At 36.5% G+C, this 17,782-nt stretch overlaps 1 protein-coding gene across 1 annotated transcript in view; it reads right to left on the bottom strand.

Annotated features, from left to right (window-relative positions):
- Positions 1 to 17,782, bottom strand: part of LOC306875693 (N-chimaerin-like) — a 64,927-nt gene that overhangs the window by 32,512 nt on the left and 14,633 nt on the right. Inside the window, exons 4-5 of the mRNA XM_079426373.1 lie at positions 10,580 to 10,611; positions 10,326 to 10,439 (exon numbers count right to left, since the gene is read on the bottom strand). Coding sequence (XP_079282499.1) covers positions 10,326 to 10,439; positions 10,580 to 10,611 — 146 coding nt within the window. The remainder of the gene's footprint in view (positions 1 to 10,325; positions 10,440 to 10,579; positions 10,612 to 17,782) is intronic.

Here is a 17,782-nt window from a genome sequence, read left to right as displayed (position 1 = left end):
TATAAATGATATAACTAAACAAATTAATAATTGGGCCTAGGTGAAGCTGTGCGCTTTCATTTGTCATAGCATCATGCTATACAGCGTGGTGAATTATTATTGCTCATTATTGTCTTTTGATAAGTAAATCATATTAATAAATAATAATAAGTAATTTAAATAACATGGGTTATCCTAATATATTGATTAATATATTGACATTGTATTATAATATTACACCACCCAAATATTTACTACCTTCTAATTTTCATTGTCAGAGCAGGCTTTTTTTTTTTAGCTTACTGACCATAATGGATTAGTGTAGGCTGAATTAAAAAGTCTTGAACATAAAACAACAGGGTAAAAATATAGTTGACGACTAGACAATCATTTCATGACTCTAGACACTTCTTTGTGAAGACAGTGGCATAATACAATGAAATAATATGTTCTTTAGCCATATAAAAACAGTTGCCATGCGTGTGGGTAAAATTTACCCGCTAGCGCTTTTAGGTATACAGCGACCTCTGGCGGTTCTAGTGTTAATAGCTAAACAAATAACAATAAAATAATTTTTACAAAGATTTTAGAAATGAAGACAAAATTAAAAGCTGAATGCCATGAATTTACAGTTTTCATGTTAGATCCATGTATATGAGAAGTAGAGAGTTCCATTGGGACAATGTCCAACAAATACACAGTCCAGGTTCTTCTGTCCATTGTGTGAGGAGGATTACAACTGTTGACTAGCAATTTTTTTGCTGCTGTGAGAGCAGCTAACAGTAAAGATCTTTGTTGGACAGACAAGGTGTCCCAAAAGTCATTCATGAAAAAATAGCGTGGAGCCAAACATATCTCAGTACCCAACAAAAATGATAGGTCCTGTGAGAGTCCAAAAAAGTGAGAGAGAGGGGCACTCCCCCCAAAAAAAGCAAAAACGTGGCTAAAACTCCTTGGGAACAGAGGTTACACTTAGGAGAAGACGACAGATTCATATAAAAATGTTTCATTGGAGTCAAGTAAACCCTATGCAGCAATTTCCAATGAATAATTTGGTGATTAGGGTTTTTAGAAGACAATTTAAACATACCCCATACCTGATCGGTAAAATAAAACATGCACATCCTCATTAAGATCCTTAGCCCAAACAGTTGTAATAGATAAAGGTTTGTATGAATGCTCAAGAAGAAAGAGATAGATGACTGAAGCAGAGGAGGGAGATTCCTCGGAAGGATTAGTTTGTGCAAAGGGTGAACAGGCAGTTGAGAGTTCCAAGGCACCCCATATTCCCGTAGGGCCAATCTAATGCGCAAATACAAAAAAGGAGGTGCCTGGCAGATTATATTGAGTTTTAAGATTCTGGAAGGATTTTAAACCACTATCATCATAGATATCTCCCAGAGTGTTTACTTTATTATGAGTCCATTGCGGACAATGAAATGGAGTACTGCCTGACAAAAGGTTATTATTGTGGAAAATAGGCGAATGCCTATGCCATTTTGTAACTAGTTGTGAACGTCTTTCAACATGTGGAGAGGAGATGGGTTACAATGGGACCAAACCGAGATTTACACTGCCTAAGCGGAACTCCCGAAAAAACAAGATGCTTCAATTTATATGGATAAACAATAGATTCCTCAATTGCTCTACAAGACACCGAAGCGTCAGGATCAAACCAAACTGCTAAAGGGTGGAGGGAAAAGACTTGAGCATATAGTCTAAAATTAGGGAAAGAAAGACCTCCATGTAATCTACATTGTTGTAAGGTAGTCAATTTAATACGAGGACGTTTCCCATCCCATATATACAGCGAAACACATGCATCTAGTTTATTCCAGTAGCCAACCGGTGGAGCGAGAGGAATCATGGAAGAAAAGAAATTAATACGTGGGAGAACATTCATTTTAATCACCGATATACGGGCCTGAAAAGAAGTAGGAAGACGAGACCAATTTTCCAAATCTGAGGATACTTTGGCTAGAATACCATTATAAGATTTCCTGCAGGGAAGGAAAAACATCTATCCCCAAGTACTTAAAGTTTTGAACCAATGGAATAGATATAGAAAGGGACATGGAATCAATTTTAGAATTGAGGGGAAGTAAACATGACTTAAGGCCATTGCACACTGAGTCCGAATTTTTCGTCCGAAATTTTTGCACGTTGAAAAATAAATACGACCTCACGTTTTGTCAATCACGTTTGCACACTGCCTCCGAAATTTTCGTCCGTCAAAAAAAAATTCGGATCGGGTTCGATTTTTTGCGTTATTCGCATCCGTATAAAGCATTTTGAGATGCTTTGAGAAGGTGTTTTGACAATTCAGAGCCACCGTACAAGCGAAAGCCAAAATCCAAAATAGTGTCAGACAAATTAATACACTTCGTCTTGCAGCACAGCGCACTTTATGACAAACAAATTGCGGAATACAGAATATAAAGAACTGCTGTAGCCTATTTTTTATGCCTGGCGCGCACACCTTTCCGATGCCGCAGTTCGGTGTGTGTGTGTTCATACCTCAGACAGTCTCTGTTCAGGATAAATTGGTTCACGGAAATTGGTGGTCTTTTTATTATGTGGATTCAGAATCGCTAGCAAAGTATCAAACTGAGGCACTGACATCCTGAAATAAACTTTGAATCTCTCGGGATAATCCCGCAGCTCTTTGATAAGGAGGTGGAACCTTCCTCTGCGCAATCTAAGGATTGGATGGACCCAATATTTCCTTTTTCTTTTTTTAAAAAGAGAGAGGACAACAAAATCATCCTCACTACTTAAAGACATTTTGCATAGTTTTGCGAATTTTTTCGTAACGGATTAATCAAAACGCATCGGACTCAGTGTGCAAGGTCTCTGTGCGTGACAAATTTTTAAGATTGCGAATGCGAAAAAACGCATGCGAAAATTTTGGACTCAGTGTGCAGAGACCTTTACTCCAATTAATTTTAAACCCAGAGAGAGATCCAAAATGGTCAAATAAATTCAACACATGAGGAATAGAATGTGATGGCTTCTCCAAAAACAATAAGATATCATCAGCAAACAAATAAATGATGATGATGAGTATTCCGTATAATTATGGGAGAAATAGTTTCAGATTTTCGGACCGCTTGAGCTAAGGGTTCCAAGGATAGGGCAAATAACAGGCAACTATGACGAGTACTTCGGTGTATAAAGAATGGGTTAGAGCAAACAGCACCTGTGAGAACAGTGGCTGCTGGATTCACATACAGAACTTTTATCATATTTATGAAACTCGATCCCAGACCTAGATGCTGTAGAACCGCCCATAAATAGTTCCATTCTAGCTGGTCGAAAGCTTTCATCGCATCTAGAGATAATACTGCACAGGGGGAGGATAAACTATCATTTGAATTAATAATATGATATAATCTGCGTAAGTTATCCGAAGCTGAGCGAGATCTAATGAATCCTGTTTGGTCATGATGAACTAGCCTATTCATAAATTTCCCTAGATGACGAGATGGTACTTTAGCATATAATTTAAAATCAGTCCCTATCAAACAAAGTGGCCAGTAACTAGAACAGGAAGTCGGATCTTTATCTTTTTTTAACACAAGAGAAATAACAGCTATATTAATAGATGGGTGAAATGAGCCTTGATTAACTGAAAAATGGATCATATCTAACATGAGGCGGCCTAAATCAGACCAAAAATAGTATACAATTCGATTGGAATGCCATCTATGCCTGGGGATTTCCCCTTGTTCATAGATCGAATTGCTGACTCCAGCTCCTGAAGAGAGATCGGTTCAGCCAGGTATTCTGAATCCGAATCTGACAGCCTAGGTAAATCAAGGTTGGACAGAAATGATGCAAAAGTGTCAGGGTCACCATCAGCAGAAGAAGTATAGAGGTTAGAGTAAAAATAGTGAAAGGCCATATTAAATGTCATTTGGGTCTGCCATCATGAGCCCAGATTGGGATTTCACTGCTGAAATATTAGCAAACTTTTCACTGTTGCGTAATCTTAGGGCTAAAAGGTGGCTTGGTCTACTCCCTTGAAAATAATAATTCTGCCTGGATCTTTGGATCAGGAATTCTGCCCTGGATCTCAGCACTGAATTGAGTTTGGACCTAACCGCCATGATTTTACTGAGTGTATTGTCTGAGAAACAACGCTGATTATCTCTAGTCAGATTCTGGAGCTGTGATTCCAGTTCAACTATCTTTTTGTGTCGGGTTTTCTGAAGGAAAGAGGCATATGAGATAACCTGCACAACTTCCATCATGATCCGACAAAGATAAGGAACAGATATCAGCATCACGAACAGCTGAAGATAAAGAAGTAGAAATTAAAATGATCAATTCGCGAATAGGATTTATGAGTCGCAGAAAAGAAAGTGAAAGATTTAGCAGAAAGGTTTAATAAGGATGAGGTTACACATTGCCGAAGTTTGTCAGAACACAAAAGCTTGAGAGTGTGATTCCTTTGGTCCAGATCTATCTAGGATATGTGATATTACAGAATTCGTATCTGCACCCAATACAATTTCAAAATCTGAAAACTTCAAGAGATAGGTTGACAAATCAGAGAAAAAAATTGGGTCAGGAATACAAGGGGCATAAACTGAGAGAAATACAATATTCCTATTCTCCACTATTGTTTTTATGCGTGTTATTCTACCATCTGTATAACAACCTTTATCTAAAATAGTAATATTTAAAGTCCTCCGGACCAATAAAACCAGTTCTACCTTTAAACCACCCCCCTCACCCTCCTCGTTTCCATTAAAAAAAACATAAGCACAATTCCATGAACTATGGCAGATCAAACCAAGAACAAACCTTGATCTGCCAGCACCCCTTAATATGGTCCGTGGTGTTAACAAAAACCTGCACATTACTGAAGCACCAACATTTGGCCCCATAGCCACATATCGACTAGGTAGCATTTCTATATAAAAAAATAAAAATAAATTAATTAATTAAAAAGAAAGAAAAGATAGAAAGAAAGAAAAGAGAGATGTAGAATACAACTAAAACAAATAAAATATCATAATCAGTAAGTGATACTGTTTGCACATTGAAATATGAATTAAAAAGTGAACATTAAAGTGAACAGTGAAAGACACCATCACCTAACCATTTAGAGCATCTCTTCTCCTATTAGACAGCAAATGTCCAGCTGAAGTTCACTGGGAGTTGGTGGATGAAAAGGATCTGAGAAAAACTCTTGCTTCTTCTGGGGAGTGTAGCATTTTAGGTTCACCTTGATTGAGAATGACCTTCAGCACTGCAGGATAAAGGAGAAAATTCTGGATGCCAGCGTCTCTCATCTCCTTCCTAACTGGCGCAAATGCACTTATTTTTGCAGTGACCGGAGAAAAATCTGGAAAGAAAGACAGCGCTACTCCGTAGGAAGTTTTCACCGGGGCATGAAGTCTGGCAGCCCGCAGAATGAGCTCCCTGTCCGAGTACCGCAGCAGATTAAAGATGAAAACCCATGGTTTAGCGCGATCTGAGAAGAGGCTTGTGTACACGCGATACGCTTGCTCCACTTCAATCTCTTTGCCTGCCAGAGACGGAAGCCACGTCGGTAGAGATCTTTTCAAAAAGCCCATAGGGCCGTCCTTTTCGGAACCTTCAGGCAATCCAACCAGACGCAAATTGCTGCGCCTATGGTGATCCTGTAAGTCCACAACCTGTTGCTCGAGCGCGGCAACGCATCTATCGTGATCTGCGACAACTTTCTTTTGTTCTCTCATCTCCCCTGTAAGAAGATCCAGTTTAGAGCATAGCGACTGAACAACTGACATGTGAGAAGCGAACTCGTTATGCATCGCCGTCAATTATAAGAAATAAGAAATATTGCAAAAGCACTGTTAGAAAAATAAAATATATACATCTGTATTTTTTCATTTTCAAAAGGTTAAAAATCAAGCTTTTAGATACCCAAATAAGATTGGCCAATTGTGATAGTAGGCTGCGATTTAATAAAATAAATACAGTTTGCCATTTCAGAGTGAAGCACGGCCCTGTGTTCATTTAGATGTGCACAGCTCATGATACAATGTTTTATGAGTTAAAATTTTCATATCAGGTGACTGGTGAACTGAGATGAGAATGTTGATGCTGAAATCTTTCTACTAGAGACCTCATTGTGGAGGACCAAGTTCCTGAATGCCGAACAGCTGTTGATGTGGTTGGTCATTTATTAATATTTGACATCGCGACCATGTTAATCTTTGAATGAAAATAATCACTAAATTACCAACAGTAATTTATCCAAACTATTCACTTTCTCCCTCACGGTTTGAATTGAAAATATATATTCATAATTGTGACCCTGGAGCACAAAACCAGTCTTAAATCGCTGGGGTATATTTGTAGCAATAGCCAAAAATACATTGTTAAATTATTGATTTTTCTTTTACAACAATTATTAGGAAATTAAGTAAAGATCATGTTCCATGCAGATATTTTGTAAATGTCCTACTGTAAATATATCAAAACTTAATTTTTGATTAGTAATATAAATTGCGAAGAACTTAATTTGGACAACTTTAAAGGTGATTTTCTAAATTTTTTTATTTTTTTGCACCCTCAGATTCCAGATGTTCAAATAGTTGTATCTCGGCCAAATATTTTCCCATCATAACCAACCACACATCAATGGAAAGCTTATTTATTCAGCCTTCAGATGATGTATAAATCTCAATTTCAAAAATTTACCCTTATGACTGGTTTTGTGTTCCAGGGTCACAATTGTGAAAGTAAACAGAGTGGAGATATTTATAAAGCAGCTTTAGCATACATAAAGCAAAGAATGAATGTGCATATGGTGACATAGTAACAGTTTTAGAAAATTTTCCTTTCAGTTTAAATATTTGTATCAAATGGTATCAGAAAACAGCGGTTTGATCCCCGAATCTCTAGGACAATCTATTATAACCTGATCAGAGATGGTAATGCTGTTATGAGCCACTGGAAATCATCACAGCTGAGGTTTTATAATGCATGTGCTTCCTGTTGGAGTTTGATTATGATCCCACAGAGACTCACACACACAAACCTAGACTTGCACACAAGCACACCCAAAATCAGATGCAGACGGATCTGCAAACACTTACAGATACACACAACAGGGAGTTCATATCAGAAGCAGCACGCACACACACACACACACACACACACACACACAGAGGTTTGTGTAACTTTAGAAAGATACACCACACACAGAAACACAAACACATGCACAAAGGCTAATGTCATTAAAGCCTGATGGCAATAGAGCTCTTTGATGTTAAAGCCTTTGTGCACAGGACACAACAGATGCTGTCTCTGAGGAATCACATGCCTGAGGATGAGCACAAGAGATCGGCTGAGAAACACACACACACAGAGAGAGAGAGAGAGAGAGAGAGAGAGAGAGAGAGAGAGAGAGAGAGAGAGAGAGAGAGAGAGAGAGAGAGAGAGAAGAGAGAGAGAGAGAGAGAATTTGGACTAGAAATTCAGCACGTGCAGTATGTGTAGCAGTGTGTGGCCAACCGTCTGCTCAAGCAGGCAGATTAAAAGGGATTATCTCGAGACTTTTTGTTTCTCGGACACACGGACCTCGAACCCTAGTCCTATAACATAGCTTTTACAGCACAATTTTTACATTAACACACTTCGATTCATTGTTTTTGAAAGGACACTTAGGCTCATTAAGGTTGCATTTGTATTATTTGTTTGAAAAAAACTAGTACTGTTAAATTTTATTACAATTTACTATTTGAATATATTGTAAAGTATAATTTGATCCTGTGATCAAAGCTGGATTTTCAGCATCATTACTCCAGTCTTCAGTGTCACATGATCCTTCAGAAATCATTCTAATATGCTAATTTGATGCTCAAGAAACATTTCTTATTATCCATGTTGAAACCAGTTGTGCTGCTAAATATTTTTGGGGGGAGTTGCAATCAAAAGAGAAGTGCTTGTTTGAAATATAAATATTTTGTAATATTATAAATGTCCTTACTGTGAATTTAAAAATATTCTGTGTATAGCCCACATTTACACATCAACAGTTTTTAGTTTGCTAAAAGACACAGAGTCACAATGTGCAGAGTTTAACCAATCATAACAAAGGCTGTTTATACAGAGTATTCATGAAACAAAAGTAAAATTAGTTTATTTAATTCTAGGGGTCAGTGAGGCTGAAATGTGACATTGTCCTAAACCTGAAAAAAGTAAACACTAAAAACGAAAGAAAGAAGGAAAGAAAGAAAGAAAGAAAGAAAGAAAGAAAGAAAGAAAGAGATTATAAACTTGATTTAATGTAAGAAACCTTGACCAATATTACACAAAAATGTAAAACAATGGCCTTTTTAAAACCCTAGTGATGACTCTGAATAGCAAAAAACAGCCAAAGTAAACAAACATCACGCTAATCCAATTAGGAGACAGTCTCTTCAAGGACAGACTTCATTCCATACGCAAAATAATGCTGGACGGATTTCTCAAACCTGTATGCCCTTCTGAAACATCCACTGTGCTGCTCTACATCCAAACAAATCTCTGCTAATACACGTTAGAAGTGATCACACATCAGCCAAATACACTGGGGTCAAGACAAGGTCAAGATACGGCAGAGAGACTGGAGAAAGGGTGGAGATCTAGGTCACAGATGGATGGGATACTAACATGATCATGAGAGGTTACAGGAGCAAAAGTTACAGACACAAATGCTGAGGTAAAATAGAAGAGAGCTGTGAGGTTAGTTTTGCACAGATGAATCTGACAACATTAGCAACCAGTCAGCGAAACCCCTAATAATTTCAATTGCTGCATAGAACATCTTTATAGAGGCATTTACTCACAAAATTTTGAAATGCAAAATTAACTAAAAGAGTAGTCTGAAGACCAATTTTGATGTTGGCTTGACAAAGTCGGGTCAGAAAGTTTAAAATAATTTTTAAAAGCTTAAGTTTGAAGGTCAAAAAATGTTTCTAAGATGTTTTAACATTTTGCTGAATATATATATAATTAATGTGTTAATATATAAAATAAGTATACAGTGGTGTGAAAAAGTGTTGGCCCCCTTCCTTTTTTTTGCATGTTTGTCACACTTTAATGTTTCAGATCATCAATCAAATTTAAATATTAACCATAGATCAAACAGGGCCACACATGGCCATGTGGGTTTGGATTTTGTTTTCCCTTCATAAAAAAACCCTTCATTTAAAAACTGCATGTTGTGTTTACTTGTGTCTTGTGTTATCTCCTCAATTAAAATGTTTTTAAAAAAAGGTCTTTTAAAACAGGTCTATTAGGCTATACAATAAATTATAGTCCTATAATTAAAATATTAACATGCTGTTAGCATATTTCTAGCATTTTGAAAAATGTTCCCTGCTAAAATCAGCAGGGTTAATAATATTTTGTTACATCTTGTAATTTTTACAAATTGTTACAACAAAATCTTGATGTGTCTGATTTAGGTAATTTCAGACCAAGTTGTATTTACTTAACTACATTCTTTTCTGGAATCTAATTCACTATATGATACTTTTCAGTCAGGATTCAGAAAATCCTGAATCGTATCTGCTCTACTGAAAGTTACTAATGACATCATGCTGGCTACAGATAATGGGGGTGCTGTTGCTCTGGTCCTTTTAGATCTCAGCTCAGCTTCCGATATGGTTGATCATACAATTCTTATTTCACGACTGGAAAATCTTGTAGGCATTCAAGGCACCGTTCTAAATTGGTTTCAGTCCTTTTTATCTAACAGGAAGTTTTCTGTATGCATTGGAAAACACTTCCTCAGCAGCACATCTCTCCTGTGGTGTTCCGCAGGGATCTATTCTTGCTCCAACACTGTTCTCTTTATACCTGCTGCCATTGGGTTCCATCTTTTTGAAATATGGAGTATCTTTTCACTTATATGCTGATGACACCCAATTGTACCTGCCCTTTAAACATAATGATTCAAGCTCCATAAAGGTCCTGCTAGCAAGTTTACAGGAAGTTAAATTGTGGCTTATACACAATTTTCTGGCCTTACAGTAGTACTGTTTGATCCAAGTGATTTTTATGACTTAGGTGATCTTGACCTTGACGACTTAAGTTCTTATGTCTCCCCATGTGTGAAAAATCTAGGTGTGTTGTTTGATTCAGGTCTCAAGTTCGATAAACAGATTAATTCGGTTGTTAAGTTTTTATCATTTACGACGTCTCGCAAAAGTTAAATATTTTCTTTCTCTAAAGAACTTTGAAATAGTCATCCATGCATTTATTACTTCATGCCTTGACTACTGCAATTCACTCTATTATGACATCCTGAAGAAGAGGAGGAGTCTGGACAGGTCAGAGGGCAAAGGTGAAGGTTCATGTACCGTAGCGCTAACGTGTATGTGCCCGGCTGTCTCTGGCTCTCTCGGATCAGATAACTTCCCTCAGCCACACTGAGCAGTTGGTCGGCTTCCTCTCTGGAGATCATCCCATGATACCTTCACAGAAAATCAAATCAGAGAGTGAATATTAATAAGATCGCATTAGGTCTGAATCCTGAAACACTGGGGATTCATGTCAGTCCACACCACACCCGTAGAATCTAAACTGGGTCTGTAATGAGTGTAATGAAACTCACTCTCGTCCATAGTACTTCGGCCGGTTTTCCACCTGCAAACACGAGAGAGAGAGAGAGAGAGAGAGAGAGAGAGAGAGTGAGATTACTGATCAGATTTTAATCATTACTGATTAAAAAGTTACGCAATAAAATACTTCATTATTGTTCAGGAACACACACATATAGTATTACTGGAGAACATCATAGTCCACAGCACTATGAGACATTTTATTAAGAGACTAAACTGAGGTAAAGTAACAGCATAATAATAAAACGATAAACATAGTCAGGCAGTCACCATCACACATTAATAAACATAAATAAATGGAATGTTGACTGGAGAATTATTCCAGCACAAAATAAAACTGCAAAATATAGGGCAATGTAGGGAAGACGTCCCTCTTAGGAGCAGTGTGCATTTACTGATAACTGAATATATTTAGGGTGTTAAGCAGGAAGATATGCATCAACAATAAATAATAAATGGAAATATATAAAGGCTAATTTTGCTGTAGTACTTTGTAAACCATAAGAAAGTCTATCTTGTTCCACTACGGGGATGTGATGACCCCTTCCTGGGACAAAAGCCCTCGGGGGGTCAACTCATCCCAGCTGCTTTGGCAGAATATGTAAAATACATCGGATATAATTTTTTATAATTTATGTCTATGGAAAAGGTTCCATTAATGTAAAAGACTAATCCAATATTCTATGTAAAATTATACATTTTGACAGTTCAACTGAATAATTGAATACAGCACGGGCAAATCAAATAATGAAACTCCAGTCAAAAATTTACTTATTCTATGAATTATATATAGACCTTTATTTGTATTTAATGGGAAGTCATAATAGCAATTGACTGTGAATTCTGCTCAGATGGCATGTGGGTTAATAATGAAGATCTTCAAATTGTGTGTACAATTAAAATAATACAATTAAAATAAAACAATTCAATTATTTTTAAATAATACAATAATTACTAAATCAAATAATAAAAATGCCACCAACAACATGCTACTGGAGACCTTCTGATCCAGTTCTCAGGGTGACAGAGTTGACCTAACAAATCTATATGAACTACTGCGTCTACAAATCCCTCATTAACAAACGGATAAACATTTTATGCAGCAAAACAAAAAAAATCTTACAGAATGCCACAACTGGCCAACCAATAACAAGTATTCCAGAGAGCCTTGCTGCTAATCTGGATTTTATTAAGACTAATGTAGTATTAAAGAAATTTAAATATAAGATTTATTTATTTTTAATCTATATGCATTTTTTTTTATCCCATACAGTATATGCATATTTTTTACTGTGAAATCTGCCAGGAGGATGCACAGTTTTACTTGTGCTCGTAAAAACAAGACATATCAAGTAATTTTGCAATAAAAATGCTGTTAAATGCACAGTTTTGGATGTGAAAAGGAACAACTCAAATCTTAAAATTTACAGAGAGAAAAAAAACCAAACTGACATTCCCAGAATTCTTTATTGCATTATTTTAGTGTTATGTGTGTTACCATGATAGTGTTGACTAGTATTTGTGTGAATGACACTGTGTGCTGTTTATATATTAGTATTTTGCTCCTCATTTTGTGGAAAAGCTGCTTTTGATTAACTCAAATTCATCATGTGCCTTTCTCTTAACCACCTCTGTTTTTATGGATATCAGTATGCTATAAAGGTAAAAACTGATTTTAGTCATTTGGTATATTAACATTACATCAGATAATTATTTTTTTTTTTTTACTGTAAGATTTGTAGATTTTTTGTGGCATTTTATTTTTCATTATAAGCTTTTCAATACATACAGCACAACAAAAAAAAAACTACACACAGCCAAAATATTGACATTATAAATCACAGTGTAAAGACAAAATAACAACAACGCCACATGAATACATTTCCCATTATTGTTCGTTGGTGACATTTAACCCGTGATCCGACAATCAGCAGCGTAAAGCCAACACTCAAATAAATTACCATAACAAACCCCACAACACCCTCCTGAATGATTAACCTTGAGCTTACAGAGAATCCAGCAGCACTGAATTCACAAAGCACCCTCATCCTCCTCTCCCTTCCCCCATTCATCTCTTACAGGAAATACAAATGCAGGGCAATGGAACAGTGGTGTGTGTTTGAGTTTATGTGAGCAGGTTTACTATGGGGATTCTGACTAAAATATATTTAACAACATTTAACAACGACATGAGAAAAATCAAAAGTCCTACACAATGGCAAATCCAGATGATCACAGCTACAAAAACAAGAAACATAAGACAGCTGAAATATATACATCCAGGAGGAATAAACCGACCGATGCAGCTTTAAAACGTAATGAAACACAACACCAGACAATGAGAAGTGTCAGTCAGTGAATGAATGACTGTTTCTGGGTAAATGGGATGTGGGATGGAATAACACTGTTTCCTGATGAGAATAAAAGCAGAAAGTGTTTTTGGAAAGCAAGGGTGTGTGTTAATGTGTGTGTGAAGCGCACATGTGTGCGGGTTGTAGGTGAAATGACCGACAGGGTAATAAAACCAGCTAATGATGGGAATCAGCAACACTATAGAGCTAATCAATCACTGAAAGACAAGAGTTTAACAGTCAAAGGGCCTGTGTGTGTGTGTGTGTGTGTGTTTGTGCGTGCGCTGAGTGTGCACTATTTTCTGTATGAAGAATGAGAGCATCTGATTTCTGTCTGGGTTTCTCTATCAGCATCCTTAAATGCTATTATCAGCAATGACCAGGTGACATTGGAAAAATGAGCCAGTTGTTTCACACATTTTCACCCAATTTCTCACCTCATTTATAATATTAATTTCATTACATTTGTTCTCTCCTATTTTGGAAATCAGGAAAAACAAGATATAAAAATTGGCCCAATTTACTAGAATTAATGTTCCTGCTCTTAATGTGCACAATTCATCACTACTTGTTATTCTAAATAGATTTTATTTTTCAAAAATAAGTACATTTACATTTGCAGTTACAGTAAAGCTACTGTAGTTTTTTTTTTATAAATACATAAATATATATATATATATATTTTCAAAGAAGCCTTCTCTGCTCACTAAGGCTGCATTTATTTGATTAGAATACAGTAAACACACTAATATTGTGAAATATTATAACAATTTTAAACAACTTTTTTCTATTAATATATTTTAAAATGTATCCTATTCCTGTGATGCCAAGCTGTATTTTTAGCATCATTACTCCAGCTTTCAGTGTCACATGATCCTTCAGAAATCATTGTAATATGCTTTTGTTGATAAATGAACATTTATTAATATCAGTGTTGAAAACAGTTGTGCTGCTTCATATTTTTGTGGAAACCGATACAGGATTTTTTTTATTAATAGAATATTCAAAAGAACAGAATTTATTTGAAATAGAAATTTATTGTCTTTACTTTTAATAAATTTAATGCATACTTTCTGAATAAATCCCCAAATTATTGTAGGTCAAAAAAAAGAAAAAAATCAATCAACTGTCTGGCATGAATTTAATCTGACTAAAGGAGGTAAACACCAGTGATTGCACCTACTCCTGCAGCTCCACTGAGTTTCAATCAAGTCTGATCAGTTTTTAGAACCTGCCTACAAGAGAAAGAAATCATTGTGACAGCTTTATTAAAAAAAAAATATATTTTCCGTGTCAGAATCGAATGCGTGTTCATGACAGACCACAACATGTACATGTTCTTTCCTCTGCTCATAAACAAGCCTTAGTGCATCCGGGTTCTACATCAGCAGCACCACATGCATGCGCCGCATTACTCTCATGAACGCATGTCAAAATCTGACACGGAAGAGAGGAAATGATTGAATAAAGTCATTATTTTTGTTTTCTTTGTGCACAAAAAGTATTCTCGTAGCTTAACATTACAGTTGAACTACTGATGTCACATGGACTGTTTTACTGAAGTCCTTGCTTTCTGGGCATTGAACGTGGTAGTTACTTTGCAGTCTATGGAGGGTCAGAAAGCTCTCGGATTTCTTCAAAAATATCTTAATTTGTGTTCTAGAGCTGCACGATTAATCGAATGTGATAGTTATGCAAATCTTGTCAGTAAAGCTGGTTCTGTGATTAGTAGTAAATTTCCATCACCTGCTTTCAAATGGAGCAGCATTTACTACACAGAACAGTAGTTCTCTGACAAGTTATGCAAAAAAAAAAAAAAAAAAATTAAAAAAAGAAATTGCGTACGATTATGACAGCTGTTTGCGTAGCTTCTCAGTGAACTACAGCTCTGTTTAGTAAATGCTGCTCCACCTGAAAGCACATGAAAATACCACATTTAATAATATGTTTTTACTTTAAAACTCTAAAAACTTCATAACATCAGCCGAGTGCTTGAAATAAATCCATCTGTGAGATGAAGTGGCTTCTTACACAGAATAAGGCACACAACATATTTCAAAGTATTCTAAGCAGTGATAAAGGCTATGTCGATTAGCATTGCATTATAGATATGCTTTATTATAATGAAAATTATAATAATAAGAACTCAGATAAACCATATATTGCTGTAGTCGTGTGTTTATTAGTCATGTCGAATCAATGAAAGCATGTAAGGCCCTGTCCCAAATGGCACACTTCATGTGCACTTTCGGTCTTGAGGACTTACAATGGCCACGCAGCCACATGTTCGTTAAGTCCATGAGACCGTAGGTTGTCCCATTCATCATTTTAGCGTTCAGAAGGGTGCTCGCAAGCGCCCCCATTGAGGCTGCTATGTGCACTTCTGCTGAGCCCGCAAGTCTGCGAGCTATGCAGCCGACTTCTAAGCGGCAGTCAAAGCGGCATAACGTCACAAAAGTGCAGACTCTGAGGAAGACCATAAGGGTTTAAGGTACCATTTGGGACAGGGCCTAAATACCGCTATAGGGATTTCCTGGGTTTCTTCTGCGTATTTGGAGTTTCCCCAAATACTCTGGCCTTCGGATGGAGATTTACTACTGATCACAGAACCATGTTGCACTGAAAGATATGCATGACAATCGCAGCTTCGGTCTAATCGTGATTTCGATTTCATTTCGATTTATCATGCAGCCCTAACAATTAATCGTTAAAAGATTGTGACTTCGATTTAAATACCCACACAATCTAATTTCTAAATGACAACGATTCGCCCATGTCTATTAAACCTTTGAAAAAAAAATCATACCGGGACATTCAAATCTGCATCCACGCTGCCGCTGACACAGAGAGCAGACAGTTAACATGTTTGGGTAAGAAACAGCTTCATGTCCTTTCAACGCAATTGCGTATTACGTGACGTCACGAACGCGCATCGCAGAACAGAGCAAGGCGAGCATTTGTGCTTATAAAACTTAAACTTTTTTATTTATTTTTGAAACGACCGATCGTTCCGCTAGATAAGACCCTTATTCATCGTCTGGTATCGTTTAAAGCCCTTTGAAGCTGCACTGAAACTGTCATTTGGACCTTGAACCGTTTGGGTCCCATTGAAGTCCATTATATGGAGAAATGTTTTCATCAAAAACCTTAATTTCTTTTCGACTGAAGAAAGAAAGACATGGACATCTTGGATGACATGGGGGTGAGTAAATTATCAGCAAAAGTTTTTTTAAAAGTGAACTAATCCTTTAAAGGGGTGGTTGATTGCAATTTCACTTTTTTAAAGTTAGTTAGTGTGTAATGTTGCTGTTTGAGCATAAACAATATCTGCAAAGTTACGAAGTTGAAAGTTCAATGCAAACGGAGATATCTTTTAAAATTATGGCAGTTTAATGCCTTCAAAAACAGCTCGTAGGGGACTATGAGTAACTTTCCGGGTTCGTGATGTAACAAACCCAGATAAATCCCACTCCTGGGAACACGCAGCAAAGGGGGCGAGGCCATGCTGCGCTGCTTTAGAGAAGAGGAAGAAAAAAATAGCGGTTCTCAATCCTGTTCCTCGCGTCTCCCTGCTCTGCATCTCTCTCTCTCTCTCTCATTCAGATCATCAGCTCAGTGAATAGACTTATTTTCACATAGCTATGAGAAGCGTTATACAAGGACGCGTGTGCGGTTGCTGTACTGTATTAAAGTTTTAATCAGAATACAACCATATATTAAAAGCTAACATAGTAGCATTTACAAATAACAGTGTATCTAAAAGTATGAGACAACAACAAACAAAAACCTTAGGCCTACTATTAAGAGCCGTTCTTGCACAGGTTCTGCATGATCCTCTTCACTAATATCCTCTGCGCCTCAACCGGCCTCAAATTGATAAGAAATATAGGCAACGGTATTGTTTACAATACAAACAGAGCACATGCGGCTTAGCTGAGGGGCAGGACGTTTAGATGTGCACTGGACCAGCTAACCAATCTGAGCCCATCATGTATTTCTGAGGGAGGGGCTTCATAAAACCAGGAAATGATTGGAGTGTTTATCAGAGAAGAGAGAGCGGTGTGGAATAAAAGTAAATTATGTGAAAAATTACTTTTTTTGTTTTTTTAAACGAAGCATTAACACACATTAAGATTGCACCCCGTAAACACAATCAAGCCAAGAAATAAAAAAAATAAAAACAAATAAATAAAAATAAGAGTCAACCTTAAGGTCATTGCACACAGAGTCCGAAATGTTTTTTTTTTTAAATAATTTTTCGCAAGTTAAAAAATAAATATGACCTCACGTTGTGTCAATCACGTTTACACACTGCCTCCGAAACTTTTGTCCTTCATAAAAAAATTTGGATCAGGTTCGATTTTCTGTTTTTGCATCTGTAACAAGCATTTTGATAGGAAATGACGAATACAATTTTTTTTTTTTTTTAAAAAGGCATATGAAAATTTCAGACTCCGTGTGCAATGACCTTTACAGTCATTAATATAATCACAGAAATACTGGGATGAAAGTTTATAGTTCAGATATAAACACTGATGTCTATGGTAGCGATCAAAATAGAGCAAGCCATCTTTTGAAAGTAATTGGCACTTCAAATAGCGTTTCTGTCGATTGCATCGTTTTGCCACTCAGTGGTGACAAGTGACTGTTAAAAAATGTATTTCTCATTGAATCATTCATTCGAGATTAATTCAAAAACGCTGATTCAGCCCGTAATGAAACAAGTGAGGTACGAGTGAGTCATTGAATCATTCATTCAAACCAATTTTTCATCATTTTAAAACTAAAAATTGGTGTATTAAATATATTACATTTTAAATACATATATTTTATAATAAAATATTT

Source organism: Barbus barbus (genome assembly GCF_936440315.1).
Source record: "Barbus barbus genome assembly, chromosome: 10".
Taxonomy (NCBI): domain Eukaryota; kingdom Metazoa; phylum Chordata; class Actinopteri; order Cypriniformes; family Cyprinidae; genus Barbus; species Barbus barbus.
Note: the sequence above shows the minus strand (reverse complement) of the source record. Positions and strands in the feature narration are given on the sequence as shown.